This window comes from Microtus oregoni, unplaced genomic scaffold (genome assembly GCF_018167655.1).
Source record: "Microtus oregoni isolate MIOR12 unplaced genomic scaffold, Mior012 000009F_ref0000495, whole genome shotgun sequence".
In the NCBI taxonomy this organism is placed as follows: Eukaryota; Metazoa; Chordata; class Mammalia; order Rodentia; family Cricetidae; genus Microtus; species Microtus oregoni.
In genome coordinates, this window is record NW_024543068.1 from 57160757 (window position 1) to 57187099 (window position 26343).

Here is a 26343-nt window from a genome sequence, read left to right on the forward strand (position 1 = left end):
TGACTGTTCTCTTTCTGATCTTGAACATAGAAATGATGCAACTTGAGAATCAAGTAGTGGGTATCTGCTGCCCCCACTTCCTACCACACCCTACCCCTGGCTTTGCCCATAAGCATCACCACAGCCTTTGCTACAAGTTAAAGATTTGCTGACAGTTTGCATGGAAGTTACCATTTCACTAAAAACAAAGGGCTACAGGGACGACCATGAGTTTAATCCCCAGAAGTAACAAGATAGGAGAGAACTGACCCCTGTAAGTTGTCTATTGACCTCCTTCTGTGTGCCATGGCAGTCTCCAAATATTTAAAAAAAAAAAAAAAAAGGACATCTTAATACTTTCATTTTTTTTTTTTTTTTTTTTTTTTTTTTTTTTTTAGTTTTTTCGAGACAGGGTTTCTCTGTAGCTTTGGAGCCTGTCTTGGAACTAGCTCTTGTAGACCAGGCTGGCCTCGAACTCACAGAGATCCACCTGCCTCTGCCTCCCAAGTGCTGGGATTAAAGGCATGCGCCACCACCGCCCGGCCAATACTTTCATTCTTTTATATGCAGTTTTCATCTTTCTGACATTCCAATCCCTTTCTTTTTTCTGACCTTGGTAACAAAGCTTCAAGTCTGGAATGAAAGTTGAAGGACAACTGATTCCAGCTCCCATCATTCCTGGAGTCCACAAGCTTTTAAATGAAGACTAAAAGAGTAAACATGTTAGGTTTTGCTGGCCATTCTGCCTGTCTGTACTATTAAGTCTGGCATTGGAGCACAAAAGAGCTACAGAAAGTTATCGAGAAATGAATGCAAAGCTTTACAGGGTAAATAAATCTGGGTTAGTTGCTGTGTTGACTATAGCTTGCTCACCTATCAAGTGTAGCCCAACTCGGGGGTACATGTGTTCTGTCATTAGGATTATACAAGACAAACCTTCTTCATAACTGAATTATGGTTCTCTAAAAGCTCAAACATAGTCTTATTTCCTGAGTCACAATGGAAGTAACAAAAAAGAAGATAGGCTGGATTTGGTGGTGTGTACTTATAACTCTAGCACTTGGGAAGTCAAAAACAGAGAATTAGGAGTTCAAGGCCAGCCTATCTTAAAGAGTAGAGGGTGCAGGGAGGGGAGTAATTGTGGAAGAATGAATATGTAGGCAAGGAATGTATGGTATTTCCTTCTCTTTTTTTTATGGTCTTGAGGAATGGAAATTAGGTCTTCCCATGCAGGGGGTGAACACTGTAACACAGAGTTTCCCAGCCCACCACCCAGAGCCCACACCTATGCCCTGACATTGCAGTTTCACTGATTAGAAAGCCACTGCCTTTTAGGAACCTGTGGCCTTACAAGGGCACTGCACTCCTCCCTTTGCCATCTATGAATGGACAGAAAGATTCCTCCTGTGACCTCGACCCTTGTGGGATACAGAACAAAGCTTCAGGCTGTACACTGAACTAGCACGTTCAGCCCTGGGTAGATGTCTTTCCATTCCAGCACAGTGGTGGGCTTGTTCAGACTTGGCACAATAGGCCAAGAGCCCCAAGCTGCCTGAACAATTGGAACATTCAACCATTTGTATGCCAGAGGCTCCAATCATTTGCTTTTCACATAACTACATTTTTTTCCCATAAGGAGATGACTTAACTATGACCTAAGTCCTTCTACAAGCAGTTTCTGGATGGGAGCAAAAAGTCCAAATTTGTGCCCTCCAACAAACTGTTTCAACTGAGAATAGATTGGAAATTCACTATGAAATACCAGAAGAGTGTGGTCTTTAATATCTGATGCTCTATGGGGTCCTCCCATTGTCAGTGCATTCCAGTATCAAGATCCCTGAGCTGTGTCTCACTCCACACTGCTGCCCCTGCCCTCAGCCAACACAAAGTCTTATTGCCACCCAGGCCACCCACAGCTCCAGGGCTGGCAATGAACCCTATTCTCCAATCCTGGTAGTTCCAGGCTTCTCTCTTGGGGCTTTGTAAATTCTGAGTCTTTGTCAGAGTCTCAGATTCTTGTTTAGGGGCCTGCCTGAATGGGGGCTAGAGTCCTATACATTTCTTTTGGCTCCTGAATACCAAGAGCCTGCTTAGTTCTCCCTTTCTACAACCCCCACTTCCCCATCTCAGAGACTGTGGAAAGACAATGTAGAGTGTTATGTTAAAAAACACAGTGATGAACAAACTGCCAGTGTGAACGACTAGGTCAAGCACCCTAGACTTTGACCTTTTAGGAGATGGAACTTCCTGGTTCCATCTGAAATAGAGGAGGTTGGAATGATGGCATGATTTGGGAGGAAGCAAGGGAAAACAGAATTTGTATATCCAGGTCCTATCAGTCTCTCTTAGGGTGTTTTTTCCTTGAGCCCACATCCAGAAACTGTATTTCCAAGGGGCTTGAAAACAACTTTTTAGTGGTTGGGCTAAAGGGATCTAAGAGTGACAAATGTGGAAAGATGATTTACTTTTAAAAGTAAACTCTATGTGTATTATATGAAAACTATGTATGTTTTTATATAATAAAAGATAGAGAACAAGGAAGATCAATACCATACAGAGAGAGGTACATGTGGCACTGCTTGAACTGAATGAGGCAGTGGCCCCATCAATGAGCTCTTTGCATGGGGTCACTCCATTTGCCTGCCGTCCTGCTGCCCTTGAGCCACTGGGACCAAGCCAGAATAATAATCTTTGTAGTGTCTTTACAGCAAGTCTGTTATCTTAAGGAGAAAAAGGAAATACAAAGGGAAGAGCAGACAGAGTGGGTATGCCCAGTGATGCGTTACAGTGATGCTTTCAGGACCTTCTAGTGAAAGCAAGAAAGTCAAACCTGTCTAGGAAACAACATGGGGTGTTAGAGAACTATGAATGGGTATGTACTTATTTATGGACAAAAGAACATCATCCCTGTGCGAAACAACCATTACCTAAAATGTCTATATAAACCTTCCAGCAAACCTCACCTCACTGAAAAATCAGATGCAATTTGTTCAGGTCTGGACCACTATTTCACCCTCCTATTCTAAGGCATGAAGTCTAGGTCTCTAGCATCTATAGGAGACACAGAAGAACTAGCTACTCCTTGAAGAGCTATTTCTTGTTATCATTGTACTCCAAAGAGGAAAAGGCCATTTTTACATTTTGAGTTATACAAGGACCTACAAGAAAAATACATCAAGAAGCATGTAAGATAGTCAACTATATGGAAGATTTACCCAAAAATATGCTTAAAACATAGGGAAGGAAAAGTTGAGAACAGATGGACGACAGGTTAAACAGCTTATTAATAAATAAATAAATAATATTTTTTTAAGGTCTGAAAAATAACTTGCCTGGTTAAAACAATGGTATGATATAAAGATTAAGCAATCCTTCTGACTCATGGAGTTATAATAAGTGGGATTTTTGTTTGTTTTTGCTCTTTGAGATAGGTTCTTATTATGCTGACCAGCCTGGCCCAGATCTTTTGCTATTCCTGCTTCAGACTCAAGTGTTAGCATTTACAGGCTGAGCTACCACACTCGGCTGTAAGTTCTATTAAGAACTCTCTGCCTGAGTGAGAATCTGGGTTTGAATCACATTGAAAAGACTTGGAACTCCAACCATATTCACTTAACTCAGGGTTCTCTATCACCCCCTTCTAATCTCACCGGTGGGCGCTGTATTAGCAGCCTGTTTCAGAGTCTGCTTGAGTCTTGGAATTGACTGGCTTACTGGAGTAACCACATCTATGCAAGCACGATTAAGGGAGCCGTCCACAGAATACTGCTCAGAGAAGGAAACAGATCAGTTTGTTGGCAAGCATGGCTCATGTAGCCTCACTTCGCTGAGACTGTGTATACTGTAGGGTGTGCACATGTCCTTGCCTGTTTGTGTACCAAGAGAGATGACACTCCCCTTGGTGTGGGGCTGAAGAAATGAGCACACCCTCTGTTTATTAGACACATTTATCCATTAAGGCTAGATTAGTTCTTTCAAAAAAAAAAAAAAGAGCACAAACTTATGTCATTTTGACTACACTTTAGAGTTTACCAAAGGCCCTTGCAGACCTAAGATCCCCATCCTCCAACCAACCAAAGAATCAGCTTGGGGCTTGGCCTCACCTCGGCATTCCACATCAGGGTCTCCCCAGAAGAGCTCCTGGCACTCGCTGCAGGTACGGCCTCCAAAGCCCGGCATGCACTGGCACTGCCCGCTGAACTGCAGTCCAAACAGAAGACCTGTCAGGTGGTTTCAGTGAAGACGCTAGTTGTAACCTGTCCCAACCCAGTTAAGTGACAGAAGTGGAACCTGGACACCTGTAGTGCAGACTAGGGAGAAGGTGTCACACCAGCATTTCCTAGCTGCTCTCTTGTAAGGGGCTTGGAAAGGTTTCTAGCATGGGAGGATTTCAGCATCTTCAGTCTTTCCATAGATTGACACCAATCCTAGACCCCCTCTTGCTCATCTAACTCTGGGGTGTGTCAGTTTTAGCCTATGCCAGCACGTGCTATGCTGCGGATGGCTCTGTATTTCCTTGCAAGGCGAATCAACTATGGAAACTGATTTGAGGGCCAGACAAGGGAAGGAATGATATGTGAGTCTGCCTCCATGACTGCACACTATACTGAAATGCTATAGATGGGTTAAATGAGGACCTTGTGTACAATCACATTGTCTCAGTCAAGGAGGACAAGCAGAGGCCGACAGCCAGTATATATCCGCATATCAATCTGGGTGCCATATGTTGGCCTTCCTCCATATGGGGCAAAGTCACCTGATGGGCATCTCAGAGGCCTCACCCCTAGTCACAGTCCCTCACCTCATTGCAGGATGGCCCAAAGGAATGCGCAGCATTGCAATCGCATGGCTCACAGCCGGTCCCACTGGCCAGCTGCCAGGTATTGGGTGCACACTGATCGCAGTTCTGACCGATCACATTGGGAAGGCATGAGCATTGACCAGTGGCTTTGTCACAGTGGCAGTCAGAGCCATTACAGTGCTCCTTCACGGTGCCCAGGGAATTGCAGACACACTCTGAAATAGAACAGCATGATCAAATGTACATCTGATCACATTCACAGCATACAGAGGTTAGTTCCATCTAAACAGCTAAGCTTTGCTCTCTCAAAATCTCAATGTTGACATTCAAGAAAAAACTAAAAGTAATCTTTACAAAAACCACACACACAAACCTGAACTTAGCATCCTATAGAAGTTCTCATGATAACTATGCATTTGAAACTTCCCAGGCAGGTGACAGACAAGTCCACACAAATGTAATGACAGATTTTTACTTGCCTAGGAATATTTTCATGATACATAGATTCAAAAGATTCAAAATTTGAAAGATTTCAAACTTTAAAAATTTAATTGGAAATTATAAAAATACACCAGGGGGAACTGAGACACTAAGTGATTTCAAACTCTGGGCAGGAAGCAGCCACAGCATATGTCAGAAGCAGCAGGTACAAGCCCTGTAAGCTAAAAAGATTTTAAGGAATCCAGCCCTGCAGGTCCCCAACATTCCACTTATTTATAAACAAAAACAATGCCTGTGTGCTTTGCAGCCAGAAAGCCTGGCTGATCTCCTGACAAGACAGATAATCAGGTCTGAATGATTTTTCTGCTGTTACTTCTTTCTCTGCCTTAGGCGATAGGCCTACTCAGAAAGGTGTAGCCCACCCACAGTGGTAATTTAGGTCTCTAAGACCCACCCAATCAGCAAGTTCATGGAAAGACCACACCACCACGCACTCTACTGCATGGTATTCATCTTGATGACAGCCACAACTTCCCCTGGCACACAGCCACATCTTGAGATTTGTCTTGCCAAAGAATAAAGATTTACAGATTGAAAAAAAAAAATCCAGTCTCATCTTACATTTGTTGATTATGAAATTTTGCCTCACTGAACCAGCGTTTCTCCCTGTGAAATAAGCACCCCAACAGCAAAATCCTGATTTAAAAAAAGGGGGTTGTTGTGGTGGTGGAGATCCCTGTAGTGGGCACGCTGTATGAATCTTACTTCTACAGTCCTGCCGAAGAGCGTCACCGTAGTATCCATGCTGGCAGAGCTGGCAATGGTCCCCTTCTGTGTGGTACAGGCACTTGAGGCACCTTCCTGTCTCCTTGTCACAAGCTTCTGGATCGGTAGTATCAATGTTGTGGTGACACTGACAAGGCTGACATGACCCCCCAAAATCTGAGGGATTGCCGAAAAACCCAGAGGCACACTCATCACATCTGGGGCCTATTGGAAAATAAAACCAAGCACAATATTCAGTTTACCCTATCTAAAATCACGCTCATAAGTCCACTGGCATTCCCAGCCTGGGGACCAAACAAGCAATCACTCATTAGTATCACTATATAATTTACCAAGTCTATGATCTCAAAGAGAAGGAACAGACTTCTAGCTGTGAAGGAAAAGTATTTTGTGCTCCCCAACACTGCTAAAGCAGGCTTAGATGCCACAGCATGGTGGGTGGAGAAGGCAAGGAGCTAAGCAGAAATGAGACCATGAAAGTGTAGTTGGGTGTTAAAAATCCTAACCCAAGCATTAGCTAGAAATAATCAGTGATCCCTATGAAGAGCCAGGAAAATAAGTTCCTCCTTGGTGGCCCCATTTCTTAAGAAACCCTAAAATCACATGCATGAAATACTTCTTGGGCTGTGCATGAGCCTATCCAGAAGTTGGTCAGCAGCTTCATGGCTGGAATAAACAACTTCCAACACACACATATGCACACACACACACACACACACACACACACGCATACACACACGCACACACGCATGCACATACACGCACACATGCACACACATGCATGCACACACACATACACACACACGCACGCACACACACACGTACACACACACGGCTAGCTTCACTCAGCAAGGACCAATCCTGCTCTGTGATGTATCTCCTGACGATCTTTTTTTAGCCTGCCCTAGGGCCACCACAAGGCTTCCAAACACTCACTACAGGTTAAGTTATGGGAAGAAAAAACTAAAAAGTAAATTATTAATCTTTATTGTACTTAAAACTGAGAAAGTATTCCTAAGAATTGTCATGTATTCAAATGGTGGCGATCCTGTTGCTTTAACTCCATTATCCTGCACACCAAATCAACTCTGCCCCATATGCTCCTGAATCCCTTAAGTTTTAATGAAGGACTGTAAAGGTGAACTTTACTGCTTCAGCCTTCATCTTTTTCTCACTAATAATGAACTCAGACGCGTCTTCTCCCATCGCCTTTGTGTGTATGACTTACCAATGTAACCAGGATCACAGACACATGCAAGCTGGAAAGTAATGGGGTCCTGATAACAGCTCCTGGCAAACTGGCGTCCACTGTCAGGACCATCTGGGCAAGGGCAAGGGCGGCAGTGGTCTCCGGACCCAATGATGGGATCACCATAGTAACCAGCCAGGCACCTGTGGTGGGTGCAGAAGACACTGAGCCCTGACCCAGTCATAAGAACAGGTTTGGAAACTGTATTTTGTTTGAGGACATGATTCCTCATTTTTCCTATTCCAAGGAACTTTTTAGAGCAGCAACAGACGTTCTTAACTTTTAGTTAAAATCCCATGAAGGACTTTGTTTAAACAGGTTGCTGGGCTCCTGAACCAAATATTTTGATTAACAAGGTTCCTGGTGGTGCTGAAGCTGGCTGATATGGGGAACACTTGCAAGATAATGTATTTAGGATGATACCCTTGGATGATCGTGATGATCTTCACTAACTGTTACTCAGAGAAATAGTTTCCTATGTGGACCTCACTGTCCATGGGCTGCCTACCTGCCCTGGACACTTGGCTTTACATTCTCTTTGCCTTAGGGAGTCAGTCTGCATGGCTTATTCTTCTTAGCCTGTATGTGAGTATGGAGGATGGGGTGAGGATGGGGGTGGTAGAGGAGATACAGTTAGCAAGACAATCATGGTCATGGGGCTAAGCCATCCTGAAATCCAGCTTTCACCCAACAGCACTGATAGGGATGCTTTACAGCTGTGACCCCTGAGTCCATCTCTTATGTGGTTCCAAACCTGGGCAAGAAAGAGGGATGTTCCTAGCTTTCAAACCCATCACGTCCAGAATTTTTAAGACTGGAGATCTGTGAGGGCTGAATGCTTTGCAAATGCTTATACACCTAGATACAGAGCCTCATTTTGACTCAACCTCCCAACTTTGAGCAAGGAAGACTGCTGACCTCAAAGTAAATGTTAACTAGGGTGCTTTTTACTTCCCATATAACACAAAAGCTTGAACCTGGCTATCACACATACAGAAATTCTTATTCATTCTCCCACAGTTTTAAAGCAATTAGCAGAGCTGGGCCTGCAGTTCACCTTCAAGGGTTTCTACTTCAGTGCGTTGTCCATGCTTTTTTTAATTTATTTTATTTTATTTTTCCATTCAAAAATTTACACTTCCCCCCCTCCTCCCATTCCCCTCTGGCTCCCCCACTCACTCTCCTCCCTCCCCCTCCCTCCTTAAGAAAGGGCAGGGGATAAAGAAAGTGTGGAATATATACACATTAGAGTACTATTCAGTGGTAAAAAAACATCTGCTAACTGGAGAATAGTTTTACTTTGTATATTTAATGTCTCCAGGAAACTGGGTGCATACAATGTTTTGAATAACAAAGCTATATGAAGTGAGTAGTCCCACTTGGATGAGGCTTCTGCTTTGACCCAAACTAGAGAAGAATATTTCTCAACTCTTATCCAAGCCAGAAAGTGTCAAGTGGGAGTTTCTTCTATCCAAGGCTGACTTGCCAGGCCACTCTCAAAGAGCAGACTTCAGGTGGTTGTGATCACCACAGCTCTAGCACCAAAGCAGTGCGTGGCACAAACCAGGTGTAAGCTGTACTTGTGCTAGATAAACGAGTGAGCTGTTAGAAAATGCTGGGATGACCAAAAATGAAAGAACCATTTGCAGCCTACAAGAGATTAATTCTGTCGTTTGTCCAAGATAATATTTACTTAGCCAAAGATGGTGTCATTTTCTTTTTTTGAGACAAAGCCTCATTATGTAGCCCAGGCTAGCCTTAGACTCCTGGTCCTCTTACTTCTGCCCCACAAGAAATGGGATTATAGGTGTTCCAGTCTCCATGCCCAAAGTATTATCTTTACATTCAGGAGGTGGTGCACACATACCTTTCACAGTTGTGGCCAGTGGTATAGTCCTGACAGCTCAGACACTCCCCTGTCACCGTGTCACAGTCTTCAGCATGACCGTTACATTGGCAGGGCTGGCAGCTGGGAAAGCCCCAATACCCAGGGAGACAACGGTCACACTGCCGAGCATATATGCCCTGGAAACAGTGGCACTGGCCCGTGACAGCATCGCAGAAAGCATTCACAGATCCTTGCAGACTGCAGTCACAAGCTGCAGACAAGGCAAACAAAGAACTCATTAAATAGACAGACATGCCTTCACATGTGCACAGCCCTGATCCATAGTGATCACAGCGATCAGGCTCAGAGCTGAGCCTTGCTCTCGGAAGTCAGGGAATCCCCAAGGACCATCCCAGAATTCATTACAAAGTCTGTGATACACCTACGTTTGCATCCGTTGGGGCCAAAGCCAAAGGTGCCTGGTGCACACCTGTTGCATGTTCTTCCAACCACATTAGGCCGGCACTGACACTGACCTCCGTTGGGGTCACACACAGAGCTTAGGGAACCCTGAGGGTCACATTCACAAGCTGCAGGAAAAAGAGCAATGGTTAGGCTGATGATGGGAGCAGAACGTCACACCTATCTCTCTCCCTGAACACTCCCCGACCCCTTTTCTACTCTAGTTCTGAAAATTCCAGTTTAAAAACTTCATCCTGTGCAGACTGGGAGGGAACAAGTCAGCTGCCCTAGCAGATCAAAGCAGGTTTCGTAGGCAGGAGGTCATTAAGAGCTCAAATATCTGACAGTATTAAACCTCTGTGATCACTGGAAGCTGGTCTAACCTTTCCTAGAGAAAAAACATAACTTTTAGTTAGGTGATGCTTTCCTGATTCTCAGTCCTTCATGTCCACAGCCTATAGGCAGGCTACATCCTTACATACTGTGTATACTTAGGATTTATTTTTATTATTTTTAATTATGTGTATGTTTGTTAGGTAAGAGCACATGAATGCAGGTGCCCACGGAGGCAGAGGTTCTGGATCCCTGGAAGCTGAACTTGATTCTTCTGCAAGGAATCTGAGCTATCTCTTTACCCCCTTCGAAAATTTCTTTAATGCAGATTCCATCTTTGATGATGCTAAATTACAAAAGCATTTGTTATTTATTATTTTATTTTTTTGAAACAAGGTTCCACTATAGAGCCCTGTCCTGAAACTTGCTATGTCAACCAGGCCGGCCTCAAACTCACTGATAGCTGCCTATCTCTGCCTCTTGAGCACTGGGATTAAAAGTGTTCAACTATCACACCAGGCTAAACAACTAAACTAAAATACTTGTTAAATAAAGTCAAGCTCAGGTTAAAGATACTGCTTCCTTCATGCTGTGTCACAAGGAAGCATAGGCATGTACCCCATTGTACCTCTTAGTGCAAAAATATACCCTGCAGACTCCGTAGCTGCTCAAGTAACACCTACCGAGACCTGTCTGGTGAATCAAGGCAGAAATGCTGAAGATGATGTTTCTGCAGACATCTGTCATCGGTGTTTTTACTACACTCCGGCTGTTCTCCAGACACCGGTACCTCTGGAAGGTTTCCCAGGCACTGTTGGTGACCTCCCCATCTCCTGAGCCTCCAACAGTGAAGATGTCAAGGGATTTACAGTAGGGCATGAGAACCAGCTATGGGGGAAGAATAACACAATGACCTCATGAAGGTGCCCACATTATCAACCATAGCAAGAACCCATGCTAAAACCCCACAGCCTTCTGCTTTTGGAACAGAAGCTAATAACACTCATGACATAAAGCAGAAACCTTCCTCATCGTAAATATTCTGCTTAGAAAATGAGATAAACTTTATACTGGTTGGTGGGCTTTGAAACAACTATTACTGAAGCAGTTTACAGATTTGTGGGGAAATGATTTGAACCTTCCCAGAAAGGTAGAATGCTATTTTAACTGTTACAGCTCTGAAGGAAAGGTTTCTCTGATGGAAGTGTCGCAGCTCTGAAGGGAAAAGAATCCTGGCAATCAGGAGCCAAGGACTACCACAAGGTCACACCATTCAACAAACCTCACAAAGATTTATTGGGAAAGACATGAAGTGGCCGCGTCTGCTTGGGTGAGAAGCAGCAGGGAACTGAGCAGGAGTCATGCTTATATAGGGTTTTTTTTGGGGAAGAAGTTTTCCAGGGTAGAGATTTCAAGTCCTCAGCTTGGAGTGAGCCCAGAGATTGGTGGGATTTTGTGCTCAGGGACTGGGGGGTTTTAGTCAGAATTTTTTTTTTTTCAATCCAGAAGTGAGCGCTGACTGTTTACCGTATAAACAAAGAAACTCTGGAAGCAAAAAGGGCCCACTCAGCCTCACAACCCAGAGCTGTCTCTCCACACAATACTGCGGTAGCAGCTGGGCACTTTCTATTAGGCTCTCTTACATGGACAAGAACCTGGCACTCACTGAGTCAATGAGCGTGTAGGGGTTCTCCACATCATTGCCAGATGCTGTGTACTGGGACAGCTCCAACCTCACTGTATAGTTCATTCCCTTCTCAAAGCACACTGGGCGAGGGAGGACGACATATCTGCCCCAAGACAAGAGAGAAACAACAGAAAACAACTTTTAAGCTTCCAATAATAACAGGAAGTAAAACAAAAGCTTATTTATGGCGACCACGCCAACAGAAGACTTTCCACAGCCAGTGCCTCACTCTGAAACGGTGACTCAGTCTGTAGGACCCCACTGTCACACTGACCTTGAGCCTGGTGACAAAGACACCACCTGGTTGTCGTCATCAGGAACAGTGTTACCACAGCGGCTGCTGGTTGGAATCTTTCCAGGTCGCTGTACGGTGATGACAGCTTTCTCCCAGTGGTCCGGCAGCTAGAACAGGAAACAAAGGACTAAAGGAACTCTGTGTTAGCCCACTGCACTCAGTTCAGTTCGGAAGATCTCTCCACTGTGGCTCAGTTTCAACAGAAACCTCACAGATGCTTTCCCATCCCTAACACTTCCTCTGTTCCTGACCAGCGCCAGCCCGAAAACCTGCTTTCTTCCGACATGCCTTTGCTATCTACTCTCAAGAAGCTCATGTAACGACAACCTTCTGCTCAATACACAGTCCAGAAGCCTCTTCTCATCCTGACACTTCCCCAAGCACACCTCTGACCATATCCTTTCTAGCATTAAGACTGATTCTCAACAAGCCCCTCCTTCATCTCCTTTCTTCCCTTTGAATCATTTTATCAAACTCTACTTATGTGCTGCATGTGTTGGCTCACATCGTAATCCTAGCATTGAAGAGGCTGAGGCAGGACTTTGAGCTCACGGTTAGCTTCAGCTACAAAACAAGACCCCATTTCTAAAGAAAAAAAAATAGCACTTAACGATTAACACTCATGCTGTAAGGCCTGGAGCTGAGTCTTTAGGAAATACTCTAGAAACCCTGGCTCAGTTCCCCCATACACGTTTCCCAACTTTATCTCTGTTATAATGTCACCTCTGGACTTTCACAACACTAGGGGACCAACACTGGGCAGCCAGGCCTCAGGGGGAGGATAGCTTTGATAACCAACATCAGCTCTTGCTGAATAAGAAGCTGGATTTAAAAAGGCACACAGAGAAGGTTAGAAAAACCAGTGGCCAGTATTTATGTCAGTGCAAACTCATCTTCACAGAACATTCTAGTACCTATTAGGGCTAAATTTTACCTAGTAACAGTCCCCTCGATCCCCCACACAATGTATATTGATGGCTTTTTTTTTACCTGTGGCTCATAGCGAATTAGGATATCATACTCCATGGAATATGGTATATTGTCAATGAAAAACTCCAGATAAGCCCCCTCAGGCACTTGGACAAAGCCAGGTCCTGTCCAGGAAGGAACCCGGTCCTGAATGTACTGCCGTTCCACCACAACGACTCCCTGGGGACACAATGACACTAGTTATTCTTTGTATGAAATGGAATTCACCTACACCTCATAGCCAAAGATGTCCAGTAATTCAAAACTGACTATTGTCTGTCTCCTAGCTACAAATGCCCTGAAGATAGTAAGTTGTTTTTAGGTTTGTGTGTGTTTGTTTTTTTCCCCCTCTCACATAAACAGGTAATTAGATGCTTTTACTTTTATGGTTGAAGTCGTCTTGGGACAAGGGAGATGGAAGTCAAAAGTTTGGGATATACCACACTCAACATAATTAGTTGATAATCAAAGATAAGAACATGGTTGTCGAGCCTCCCTAGGAGTGCTGAGGTACTCCACAAGTCTCTGCATGGCCAGCTCAGTATCTAGTGCAGCACACTCTCTCTCCTCCACTGCTCTCTTGACGAGTACACAAACAGGAGTGTGATTTACTGGCGAGTATATGATCCCAAATGATGATTCCACTCTGGTGGACTGCCCACAGTTGTTACATAGAACCTGTGACTGGCCATCTCCAAAAATGGCCATACTGAGTCCTCCTTAGTATCTGTGAGGGGTTTTGCCTGCCAAGAGACACGGCCAATACTTCACTCCCTGTAAACTATGCTGGCCCAGGGAATTGTGATTGACAGAGTATTAGGGGATAGCAGTCTAGAGCTTAAGTAGTTCTGGCAGCTTGTTTCTTTCTTATTGGATGTCAGAAGCCATACTATGAGAATGCTCAAGACAGCAAGTCACGTGGGGAAATGATGTAGTATTCCCCTCTATATGCTGTGAATATCATTGGTTAATAAAGGAATTGCTTTGGGATTACAGCAGAGCTATAGGGGAACAGAGCTAGGCAGGGAAAACTAAACAGAATCCTGGGAGAAAGGAGGCAGAGTCAGGGAGAAGCCATGGAGCCACCTCCAGGGACAGACGTGTCGCAACTTTGCTGGTGGGCCACGACTTCGTGGTGATGCACAGATTAATGGAAATGGGTTGAATTAAGATGTAAGAGTTAGAAAATAAGAAGCTAGAGCTAATGGGTCAAGTAGTGTTTTAAATAATATAGTTTCTGTGTGATTATTTTCGGGTCTAAGCTTCTGGGCAGCTGGGAAACAAGTGGCCTCCTTACTACAAGGAAAAATACCTTGGTTCCATCTGTGTCAACCAGTTACGCTTAAATGCCAGACATACATTTTACAACAGAAAGGTTTGGGGTGGTAAGTGAAATATGTCTGAGTCTTCATGATGTCAGATCTACAATAATTTTGAAGCACAAATGAGAGAATAGTGTAAAATACTTACACTTGTAGACACACCAACCAAAAGCCTTATTATAGAACTCTCCAAAGTCTACTTGTGAATTCTATATTGACTTACCTTTAAATATGACAGCATGTCCCCACCCTTATTTTGTGCTGACAAAATCTACAGAGATACTTCTTAAATGACATTGTTATAAAGCTTGTGTAGTCGGTAACAGTGCTGCTCTCCCACGCTTCCAGAAGCTCCCCTACTTACAGGCCCCAGATTGGCTTCCTCGGCTTCGTAGATGTAGTGGTCCAGGGTGGTGAAATAGTAACCAGATTCCACCTCATTGCACTGCCTCCCAATCATATGAGGCAGGCAGGAGCACTGGCCAGAGTCCTCTGAACAGCTGAGGAGGAAGCACAGCTCATCAGAGCTCACTGGAGACGCAGACAGGTTCTTATGTTTAGATATCAAATTTATTATGGGGCAATCTATTTTTATTTCATTCAAAAAATGACGTATAAGGGAAAAAAAACAATACCTGTAAGTGAATCCCAAACTTAGTCTAAACACATGACCCTGAGTATTCTCGGCCTGGTCTTTTCAGTTGCCTCTGTTTCCTATGCTCCTTCTGTATGACACGGAAACTTCTTATAAACATCACAAATTTTCTTGCTTTGGAATCTTACTTACACTGTTTGCTTTTCTTCCCCCCTTCACTTTGTTTTATGTGAGTGGCTGTTTTGCCTATATGTGTATGCATATGACCACATGCATGCCTGATGCTGATGGAGACCATCAGAGAGCATTGGATTCCCTGGGACTGCAGTTATAATAGCTGTGAACCACCATGTAGGTGGTTCCTCTAGAAAGGCAGCCAGTATTCTTAACCACTGAGCCACCTCCACAGCCCTCTTTTGCTTTTCTTTTTATTACAACTCTTTTTTGACCTCAGACCCAAATAGCCAACTCCCTGAAGGAAATCTTTAACTCAGCTCTCCAAGTTTCTTTGGAACAACCCATCCAAAGAGGCACCACTGTAGGGATAAGTCCTGCCCCTTAGGGGGCGTGTTCACCTCGGGCTAATGTTTACCTATAAATCTGGCTCGCTTCTGCTTTCCTGGTCTCTGCCTGAACGGTGGTTCTGTAAATCTATTTCTCCATTAAAGCTGTATATATTTTTACAATCTGTCTGCATTCGTTTACGCCATTACATTTTGGCATCCAACGTAGGGCTATTTGGCACCCAACTCAAGCGCGTAGCCTGCTAGCTAACACAGCATGCTCCAGGGTGCCGTTTTTTAGTCCATGACTCGGACCTCAGTGCCAAGTCTGAGATACACTCGGCCACACAGGCCCATTCTGCCCCGCCTGCTCGCTGGAGCAATTAACCCCTCCCTGCCTGCCTTGGCTAAGTTTGCAGTGGAACCCAGCTGCCTGAATTAGTGGAAGCTCAAGTACCTGCGGTTTTGTCTCGAAAAACCAAAAAAAAAAAAAAAACAAAAGCCGCCACAGTGGCAGATTTGGTCTGATACAAAGTGACTTGCCCGGGTGGTGGTGGCGCACGCCTTTAATCCCAGCACTCGGGAGGCAGAGGCAGGCGGATCTCTGTGAATTCGAGACCAGCCTGGTCTACAAAAGCTAGTTCAGGACAAAGATATACAGAGAATATAAAATAAAAGTAAAAATAAACAAAATAGAGTTAAAATAAAGCCATACAAAGATGGAAAATAAACAGAGAATTTTGATACTGTATGCTATTATGCTCTCTTTGAATTGTTTGAATGCTGAGGAAGGAACAACAGCTGCTAAAAGATACTTGCTTATAAATGCTGCTGAACTAATCCAACATAGATATTTTGAAAATGCCTTGACTTTGAAATTTGGATCTAAGGACATGATGCTTTGGAAAGGAGTTTCTTATTTTGTTTTCACAGAGGGTGAGAGTCTGTGGATTGCTTCTATCCCAATATGATATGATGGACCACACCCTCCCGAAGGGTTGCTGTGAACATCTTCAGAAAATTGCTTCGCTCAACTGCCAACTGAGATGAAACTAGCACACAGGTTATACCATGAAAGACCTAATTAACGATGCCCCCATTCAGCAGGAAGCAGTTTGGAGAGAAAAAACTGCACCCATGTTCCCAAATATGGTTTATAAACGTTCTTTAACATTTAAAGGGGGATATGATATAGGTATGAATAATTTGCATTAGTATAGATTTTGCTTTATTGATAGAGATTTAAGGTCAATTTTGTTATATGTATATGTATTTCTGATCTTGATTAAGGTATTGTGATTGTGTAGTTCACTTAAAAATGTAATGTATATAGGTTGTTAATGGATAATCAATAATAGTCAAGCTTGTAGTCATGTTAGTTAAGATTTTCTAGATGTACATAGATATATTTTAGATAGGCATTCTTCATATTTTTCAAAGATTATAGAATATGGCATTTTAAATGTTTTAATAACTTAGGGTTTTTCTGACAATGAGACACGTCTGCTCCTGGAAGCACCAATCTCCTTCAAGAGGAAGATGGGCATCGAAGAGGATCCTTATGGAGTCTGATAGCCATTTGGGCAAGAAACTGCTCTTGCCTGGACTATTGCATAAACTGGACACAGAGAACCCGCAGAGAGAGAACTACTGAACTTGCCTAAAGGTGAGATGATCTTTTGGGGTTCCTGATTCATGAAGGAGTCTGCAAGACATTCTGCAGGACACAACAGATAGTGACTGAACTGACTTTGAAATTTCCTGCTTCATGGAAACGTCTCGGGATACTATGGGCCTGTAGGCCGAAGATGGATGCCCTGACAGTACAGAGGAACTTTGGGTGACTGTCCAGGCAGCAAAATGTCTCTGTCATTTCTAGAGTTTTGAAAGTTGCTTATTTCTTGTTTACTTAGGTAATATTATATCTTTCTGGAGTCTTTGATGCAGTTGAAGAATAGATAGATAGTTAAGTTGTTTTCCTTTGTTATGATAAAGATAAAATAGATGTAAATATTGTAATTTTTACTTGATAACTGTTTTTGTTATATGTAATTTTGCTATGTTAAAGTTAAAGCCTTCCTTTTTTGTTTAAACAGAAAAAGGGGAAATGATGGAGGAAGGTCATTGGTTAATTAAATAAAGAAACTGCTTGCCCTGATAGGTTAGAACATAGGTAGGTGGAGTAAACAGAACAGAATGCTGGGAGGAAGAGGAAGTGAGCTCAGAGATGCCATGCTCCCCTCTCCCAGGCAGACATGATAGCTTTGCTCTCTGAGGCACACGTGATGAAGCTCCGACCCAGGATGGACGTAGGCTAGAATCTTCCCGGTAAGCGCACCTTGGGATGCTACACACATTATTAGAAATGGGCTAGTCCAGGTGCGAGAGTTAGCCAAGAAGAGGCTAGATATAATGGACCAAGCAGTGTTTAAAAGAATACAGTGTCCGTGTAATTATTTCGGGGCATAAGCTAGCAGGCGGCCGGGGTGCTGGGGACGCAGCCCCACTTCTCCTATTACAACACACCACTACCTCCCTCCTGTGTTCTCCACTGGGCTGATGGCATCCCATCCCACAGAGTCATGGAGAGCCAACTACTGTGCCCTTCCCCTCCCAGTGGCCATGCTGTTCTCTGTCAGCAAATGTGACAGTTTTCTAATTGGTATCTGTGGTGATTTGAAAGAAAACAAATAGTGCCAAAGGGAGTGGCACTATTAGGAGATGTAGCCCTGGAGTAGGTGTGGTCTTGTTTGAGGAAGTGTGCCATGGTGCAGGCAGGCTTTGAGGTGTCATATATGCTCAAGTTGTGCCCAGTGAGAGTCTACTTCCTGTTGCCTCCATACCAACAAGGATTAACTATCTCTCCCGCACCATGCCTGCCTTTACATTGCATGTCCTGCCACGACGATAATGGACTGAACCTCTGAACTGTAAGCAAGCCACTTTAATTAAATGTTTTCTTTGAAAAAGTCGCTGTGGTCATGGTATCTCTTCACGGCGATTGAAACCCTAATTAAGACCGAATCCTTGTCAAATATAGAACCTAACACAATTCCTCCATACAGCTGCCCCTCAGGACCTTTCTAGAAGGCATCCACCATGTGACTTCCTGGCACAATAGACAGGCATATTATGTCTTCTAGTGTGGTTCTTGTCTGCCTAATGTCTCCCCAGTTCTCCCCAGTCATACTGCACTACTTGCAACTTCTCAGATGCACTAGTGACTGTGATTCCTCCTGTGGTTCAGGCTGGTCCTTTAGCCTAGGATGATCTATCTTCCCTGCTGTGGCAGTTCCTGACCACCAGCCCCATTCCATAGCTCAGACTTCCTTCTTCATGTCACTGCCTTGCTTCTGTACACATACTGTTTACAATGCTTTGTCACTTCCTTAAAGTGGAGGCCCAGAGTCTTCACATCTGCTTCTCAGAGCCTAGACCAACTTCTAACATTATTTAATTTCCCCAACCACTGCCAATGGATGCTTTTTAAGAATGTGATTCTTCCTTACTTGCACATAAAACCTTTGCTTTTTCCTTTATCATAATCATTAGCAGATCTCTATCCACCAGCTAGGTCTTCACACCTCAACTGCCCACACCCACCCAGGCCTAATGCTCTGCACAGGGAATACATTCAGCAAACAATGGATAGAAAAAGAATGAACGAAAGTTAGAAAAAAGATTTAATATAGATAAATTCTTACTATATATTATGATTTTAGGTAATAAATGAAACTGTATAAACTGTAATGTATTTATCTTTTGCTCTGATTATTTCTTTGTTTCTTCCCATGCTACTATTTTATGAGTCTGGTAAAACCCAAATATATGTATCCTTTGTTGACTTTATTTTTCTTAAGATGGGTGTCTCTGTAAATAGCTCACGTTAGCCTGGAATTTGCCATCCTCCTAACTCAGCTTGACTGCTGGGATTTCAGACTGAATCACCACACCTGGCTTCAGGCATCCCTTTTCACTCCACTAAAAGTCAAGATGTGATTTACAATGGTACTTAAGCCCTGCGCCTGAAGTTTAGGGAAAATCAAGCTTCAGGCAAGCTGCAACTCCAGAAGATGGAACAGGCCAAGGCTTGTTTGTCAAGTGATATCCTTGCTAGAGGAGCAAGACATTATCCCAAAGGAATAGGAGTTCTTAAAGCTACAGAACCAGTTCCAGGAAGAGAAAGCCTGTTCTAATTAGGACCCAGCACTCTTAGCCTAGGCCACCAACAACTGTCATTTTCAGAAATTCAGCCATCAGACATTGTATCACATGGACCCACTTCCACTACAGCAGATGCTTACTGGGAGCCTAAATGAATCAAAAAAGGTAACTAGCGCTCCACTATCATTAGAAACAATAGCTGAAGATGGAGAGATACTGGCGGACCCTTGAGCTTGTCTTTCCTAGGTGACACAATTCTAGACTAAGTGAGCAATAATCCCAGGAAGAGATGATCACATGGAAGGATCTAGAAGGACCTTGCTTCTGAGCCCTGTGACCACAAGTGTAGTGACAGACTGGAATCACTGCCACTGTTAAGTAGAGCTTCAATTCCACACTAATGTTTTGTAAATGTCCCGTGCCCCACAGACGTTCTTCACCCTTACAGCTCTAAACACCCCAAGTTTTACGCTCATTTCCATTATTCCAGCCGTGGATGAGGCACTCCCAGCTGCACTCCTGAAGTACTCAGCATCATTCACACCCCCTTCTCATTCTCTCTTCTTAAATGCTCAGATTTTAAATCCTTTCTCATGGTGTGAGATAAAGCTTTATTCTTCCTCAACATGAACATCTAAGTCTTCTTCCAGTGTGTTTTTCCACTTAGCAGCCTTCTTCTCCTGTCACTGTCATTATCTTAGGCCATGATGCCACCATTTCATGCAGTTTCCTAAGCCATCACTACCCAATCCACCTTCCTAGAGCCCTGCTTCCATAGACCCACAAGTGTTTCTCTGCACCTTGTCATGTCAGGTGATGATGCCTCTGTCTGGCTTCCTGCAGCTCCATAGTTCATCCTAATAGAGCCCTGCGCTGTCAGACGAGCCACACTCTTTGTACTCTTCAGCAAATATTTAGCAAACAAATACTGTCCCTGGACACTGTGCATGCTGGTACCAGTGCCCTCATATGTTAGTCCGACTTGCTTCTGAAGCAACCCTTAATTATTTGTGGATAAATAATATGGGATGGGGGGGGGGGGATGTCTCTCTCTTAAACAACTTGGAATCTTACTGGGAAGATAAGCAGTAAAGCAATTAACCAAGACAAAATGTAGCCAGTAGCACTCTGGGTGTACATAGGAAGTTGTAATTTACCTGATGGAGAAAATTAAGGGAGGCGTCCTGGAAGATGTGGCCCTGATACTTGGCCCTGATCCTTGGGGAGGATGATTCTGATGTGCAGAGAAAGGATGGGAATGATGAAAGCAAAGAAGTAGAAGAACCTGACCTGCCCACCCCCTCTTAACCTTTACCCTCTCTTTCCTCCCAGCTAAGTCTTCCCCCAACAAATATGAGGCCATTCAACTTTATTCTGCTTTTGAAACTCATTCCCAAATCCAAGCTCCTCCTCAACAGAAGATGACATGTAACTATTCTTTACTGGTCTAAATACAAACAAGCAAACAAACAAAAATCACATGTCAGAAATACTATACAATTTTTCGCACTCTTACTACAAATTCTCCTGTAACCTGAATACAGAGTTTATTTAATCAGTATCAGAAAGATAACACAAAACAGAGGCTTGGCATCGAAAGACACATTCATCCTCTCTGGGACCCGCTGGTCCATGACCACGCATGGCAGATGTGATGAAGGGCAGGAATCCCAGAATGGGTGACATGATCATGGATTATCTAGGTGGACTTAATCCACTCCCAGGAGCTCTCAAAAGTGGGAGAGGTAAGCAGAGAAGTGGGTTAGAGAGCTATGGTATCACAAGGACTTACTACAGCTTTGAGGAAAGAGGAAGTAGGTTGTGAAATCAAGGAATGGGAGCAGCCTATAGGTAACAGCCAGCAGCAAACAGGATCACCCTACAGCTTCAAGGAAACTACCTGACACTTGAATAAACAGAGAACACTCTCTTTCCCCTATTGTCCATTGAAAGCAAAGGACCCTGCACCAACATCTGTCTGTAATCCACAGAGACAGAGACAGAGACAGCTGCCCTACCAAACTGCAAGATATTAAGTTTATATTGTTTTCAGCCACTAAAGTGTGGTAATTTGTCTGGCAGCAATCAAAAGTCAATACAGGCTCTAGGTTTCCCAATAGGTCAAGGTTAAGATGATTTAGCCCAGATTTCTCACAAATACAAACAATTAAAAGTTCTAGTGGAATATAATTACTTTTAGTTACACATGAATGAGCAGGACAAGTGTAAGTTCAGCTTTTCTCTATTAACAATGAAAATTTCTAAAGTGTAAAAAGTACCATGCATTAGGGCCAGCTGTTGTACTCAGCACAGTCATCTCATCCATAATTGATTCCAAGTAAGAACTACTTTACCTTGAAGACCAGCACCACCCATTCTTTCTGGGTAGTATCACCACCACCCCCAACTACACTTCCAAACAAGAAGGAACCCCTTAATGTCCATCCCTTGTAGCAACTAACAAAAAGCTAGATAAATCACAATTATTCGGAGAGCTGATGAAAGTGTCTAGGAACCTGTCTTCTGGGTTCACCGTTGGTAAATTTCAGACCCTTGCAGATGGAGCAGCTGCAAGCCTCAGTCTGGTGCTAAAGGAAATACAGAGTAAACAAGTGCTAAACAAACATCAGGCGAATGCTGGGAACTTCAGAGAACTTTTATCTGCTCAGGAAGGACTGGGCGGGGTGGGGGCTGACAGTGTGAATGGAGGAATCAGGGGTGCAAATGTGGCAGGCCAGAGCCTCCCCGCATCTATGGGAGCCTCCCCGCATCTATGGGAGCCTCCCCGCATCTATGGGAGCATCCCAGCTGCTCCTCTCAGGAGTTTCTAAGAACAGAGTTCTCCAGAGGAAGAGGCCACAGGCTATATTGCATTCTAGTATACTCTGGAACAGAACAAATCCAAATAAAGAGGTCAAAGAGAACACATTCTTGAGACCTCACATCTTAAGAGAGTGTTGGAAACTTCCGAGAAGGTAGTATGCACCTCCTGATGTACTTCTAAGAGGGAAGACTGAGCTCAAAGCTCTTACCAAGACATGGTGGGCTACAGGTTAGATGCCCAGAGCTGGCCCAAGGGTCTACATTTAAGTGAGAACATTTGGATGGATGCTGCAAAGATGTTGATTTAAAGTACTGTTTATCTACCAGCCACTGCCATTAATTCTTATTTATTCATTAAAGTAAGCAATCTGGACAAAAATTCATTATCTTGGGTTTAGTTCTTTTACTTAAAACTATTAGGTCTGAGTTCTTTAAATATTTAAAACATACTAGAAGTGGTGGACAAAGCCTTTACTGTACAACTCAAATTCCATTTGGCTAGTTCTACACAATGTTTTGAAGTGTTTTTCACTTTAAATACTTTTGTACTAGATTTTGTCCCTAGCTAAAAGTAACCAAAAGGTGTTTGATATCATATTTAGAAACCGCTTCACCTAAGAAGTATGTATGCAGTTACTACACCTTGAAATCTTTTGTTTATCAAGTTCTCTTACTCAATCAACACTTATCTAGCATTATTAATATGTGTCCACAGAAAAGGGCTGGTGAGTGTAGGAGTGCCTGGTGCCAAGCTTGGGATAACCCAGAGATCGATGGTAGTGGGAGAGAATCAACTTACTGAGGACTGTACTCTTACTCCCTCCCCCACACATAAAGTGTAAAAACAGTTTTTAAAAGAGAAGTAAAGAAATATAAAGTTTAAAATATACTCCTGTGCTACAGGTCAACCATACAGCAAGTGTTCCCAGGGTGCCTTGCATGGGCAAGTGTCCTAGTTGAAATAGTGGTTAAGGGACAAGTCTAAGAAAATCTTTCAGAAACATCTCTTGGAGGACTCTGTAGGGCTTTCGGGGTGGCAAGTATCTATTAAGGCTTCCTTTCCCCCATGAAAACGGGGGTCTCATCAGTCATGCTAGATTGGAGGACTGGAATGCACCACACCTGTCTGCGCTCTATGCACTACCATACAGTTTGTGCACCGGGCACGGGGCTGGAGATTGAAACACACAAAGACAGACAGACAGACACACAGGTCATCCTCGATGCCAGAATCCTTGAAACAGGAATGCCCCCCCCCCCCCCCCCCCGCCACTGTCGCTTATATAGAGATCCTTAACTGATAGCAACGCCCCAGCCAAACCCACCAGAAACCACTCCCCTGCCATCAGGAATTCCTGAGGGTCTTGTGCTCAGAGCAGCTGCAAGCATTACAAGTTGTTTACCAGAAATTCAGGATCTGGGAGGTTCACAGCTCCCAACAGAGGACTACCTGTTTTAAAATTCTCACTAAAACTTTTTGTTTCACAGACTCTTTGGATGAACATATTCTGGTGCTGGAAGTTTTCAGGAGGAATTAGAAGACAGGTTGGAATGGAGACCAAGTGTGCAATGGAGAAAAGGAAATGAATAGAGACCTTGTAGGGTAAAGGAACCCCAGACATTCCTGAATTATGATGGTCACTTTTATCTGCTCAGGAAGAACTGGGTGGGTGGGGGTTGGTGACAGCTATCAATGGAGGAATCAGGAGTGCATACGTGGCAGACCGGAGTCTCCCTGCATCTATGGGAGCATCCCAGCTGCCTCCCCTCAGGAGTTTCTAAGAACAGAGTTCTTCTGGAGGGAGAATTCATCTGCTGTATTGTATCCCAGAGTATTCTGGAACAGAACAAACCCAAATAAAAGGCCAAAGGGAACACATTCTCAGACCTTGCCAGCAGATTGTGCAGTTGGGAAATAAAGTTGTCAGAGAGTCAAGTTTTGAGCACACGAAGCTTGCTCAATGAATTCAGCATGTTCTCTGAGGGAGGACTGAGGAGACAAGGAAACATCTGTCCTCGCAGTCACTTACACTCTCCCTGCCAGATGTTCTGAGTTGGGTCCAGGGATAGAGACCAAAGTTCTTTTCGTACTCAACTGTGGTTAACTCAACTCCCATAAAAAGAACTGGCTAAACATATTATATATTTCTGTAGAGATTCACATGTTATGTCAATTCAAAGGAAACTAGCATATTTCAGTAACTTAAAATGATAAGTGAACTTTATTAATAGTTTAAAAGTTACAAAGAAAAGAAATGAAAAGATTCTCCTAACCAAATGAGAATCTATTTTCTATCTGTTAAGTTAGTGAAAAAGAGCCAGGCAGTGGTGGCACAAGCATTTAACCCCAGCACTCGGGAGACAGAGACAGGTAGACTTCTGTGAATTTGAGGTCAGCCTAGTCTACAAAGCGAGTTTTCTAGGACAGCCAAGGCTACACAAAGAAAGCCTGTCTCTGGAAAAACAAAACATAGCATAACATAACAAAACAAAAAGCCAACAAAAATCAGTGAAAAAGAAATTGCTGCTACCAGCTGAGGCTGGGGCCAGGGGAGCCAGCACTTCTGTGACAGACAGAAAGGAAACCAGCTGGTTTAATCCACCTCGAACAATATGGCATTCTCTGAAAATGAAAATATGTATGGTCTCTGGCTTAGCAGTTTCATCACTGAAACCTGATCTACAGAGATGCAGGCATTTATCAAGACATGTCTTCAAAAAGCTTCACCACAACACATTTAAAAAACAGAGATAAAAGTAACCAAACTGATTATGCATTTTCACCTGATAGATAAAAACGTTATTAAAAATAAAGATGTGGATGAGTGTAAGACAAAGTTCTACAAGTGGAAAATTTGCAAGTTTCAGGATAACACGTTTAGGACTGGCTGGACGATTCATTCAGTGGGCTAAGGTACTTGCTATTAAGCCTGATGACCTAACCAACACACCAGAATGAGAACCAATTCTCTCACATTGTCTTCTGACCTCCACATGTGTGCTGTGGTGTGTGCACACTCGTGGATACAGATAAATGAAGATAAAGGCAAGTGGGAAATTATGGACTGGTTTTTCTCTTTGATGTTGTCTATTAAAATATAAATAGGGGTCTGGGGAGAGGGCTCAGTATGCAAGAGGATCAGAACCCGTGTAAGTGCTTGGCAATCCACCTGGAATCCTAGCCTGGGGATTGCAGAGCAAGCTGGCTAAGGGGACTAGCCATATAGGTGAGCTTTGGGCTTAACTGAGAGACCCTGCCTAAAAAGAATGAAGATGGAGAGCACTCAAAGGAAACTCCCAATGTCAAACTGCAGGCTGCCTCCCACACGTATGCATACAATATATACACAGAAAGAAAAAAGAAAAAAAAAGCCGAACACATAAAACCTAACATCATTTTAAAACAGAGAAGAAAATAACACCGACTTTCAGCAGGCATACTGAACTCATAACTGCCTGTTATTAACTTTTTAGCGAGCAACAAGAAGTTGCTAATAATGATACATCTAGCATTACCTAGGAGAAACTTAAAACAGAAAACAGGAGAAAAAATGCCTTTGCATTTCAGTTTATAGTTCTTTGAACTGTTTGAACTCTTTTGTTTTCTTTATAAACTATGGGCATGCATGGCTTCGATAATTTAAAAGGTATGGATAAATAAAAGTACAAAACTGAATAACAGCATTATTTAAAAAATCAAGACATAAATTTCCTAGATTCAAAAAAATTATTCTTTTTAAAAGTGTTTAATTATGCACATGTATACTATGTCTGTGTGTGTGTGTGTCTGTGTGTGTGTGTGTGTGTGTGTGTGTGTGTGAGTTCAGGTGCATGTGGAGGCCAGAATAGAGTGTTAGAGCCTGGAGCTTGAATTCCATGCATTTTTAGTCACACGGGTGAATCAAACTTGGCTCCTCTGCAAACATTAAGCCACCTCTAGGCCAACACAATAACTCCTAGCATGACAACAACCCTTGAACTCACTGAGACCACAGTACAAATGATTAGCAGGTACTCAAACCAAGGATGAACATACTTTACAAACTTTCTTAAGAGGCAACAAAACCTCAGATTTCCAGAAGTCATGAGTTTCCTTGGCACCTGGG

General features: G+C 43.3%; 1 protein-coding gene across 2 annotated transcripts in view; it reads right to left on the reverse strand.

Moving 5' to 3' along the window:
* Window positions 1-26343, reverse strand: part of Lamb1 (laminin subunit beta 1) — a 68266-nt gene that overhangs the window by 18024 nt on the left and 23899 nt on the right. For both annotated transcript variants that reach the window (XM_041658581.1, XM_041658582.1), the window contains exons 13-23: window positions 14517-14652; window positions 12852-13010; window positions 11841-11968; window positions 11546-11669; window positions 10563-10767; window positions 9531-9674; window positions 9124-9355; window positions 7236-7399; window positions 5987-6211; window positions 4781-4995; window positions 4083-4179 (exon numbers count right to left, since the gene is read on the reverse strand). In XM_041658581.1, coding sequence (XP_041514515.1) covers window positions 4083-4179; window positions 4781-4995; window positions 5987-6211; window positions 7236-7399; window positions 9124-9355; window positions 9531-9674; window positions 10563-10767; window positions 11546-11669; window positions 11841-11968; window positions 12852-13010; window positions 14517-14652 — 1829 coding nt within the window. The remainder of the gene's footprint in view (window positions 1-4082; window positions 4180-4780; window positions 4996-5986; window positions 6212-7235; window positions 7400-9123; window positions 9356-9530; window positions 9675-10562; window positions 10768-11545; window positions 11670-11840; window positions 11969-12851; window positions 13011-14516; window positions 14653-26343) is intronic.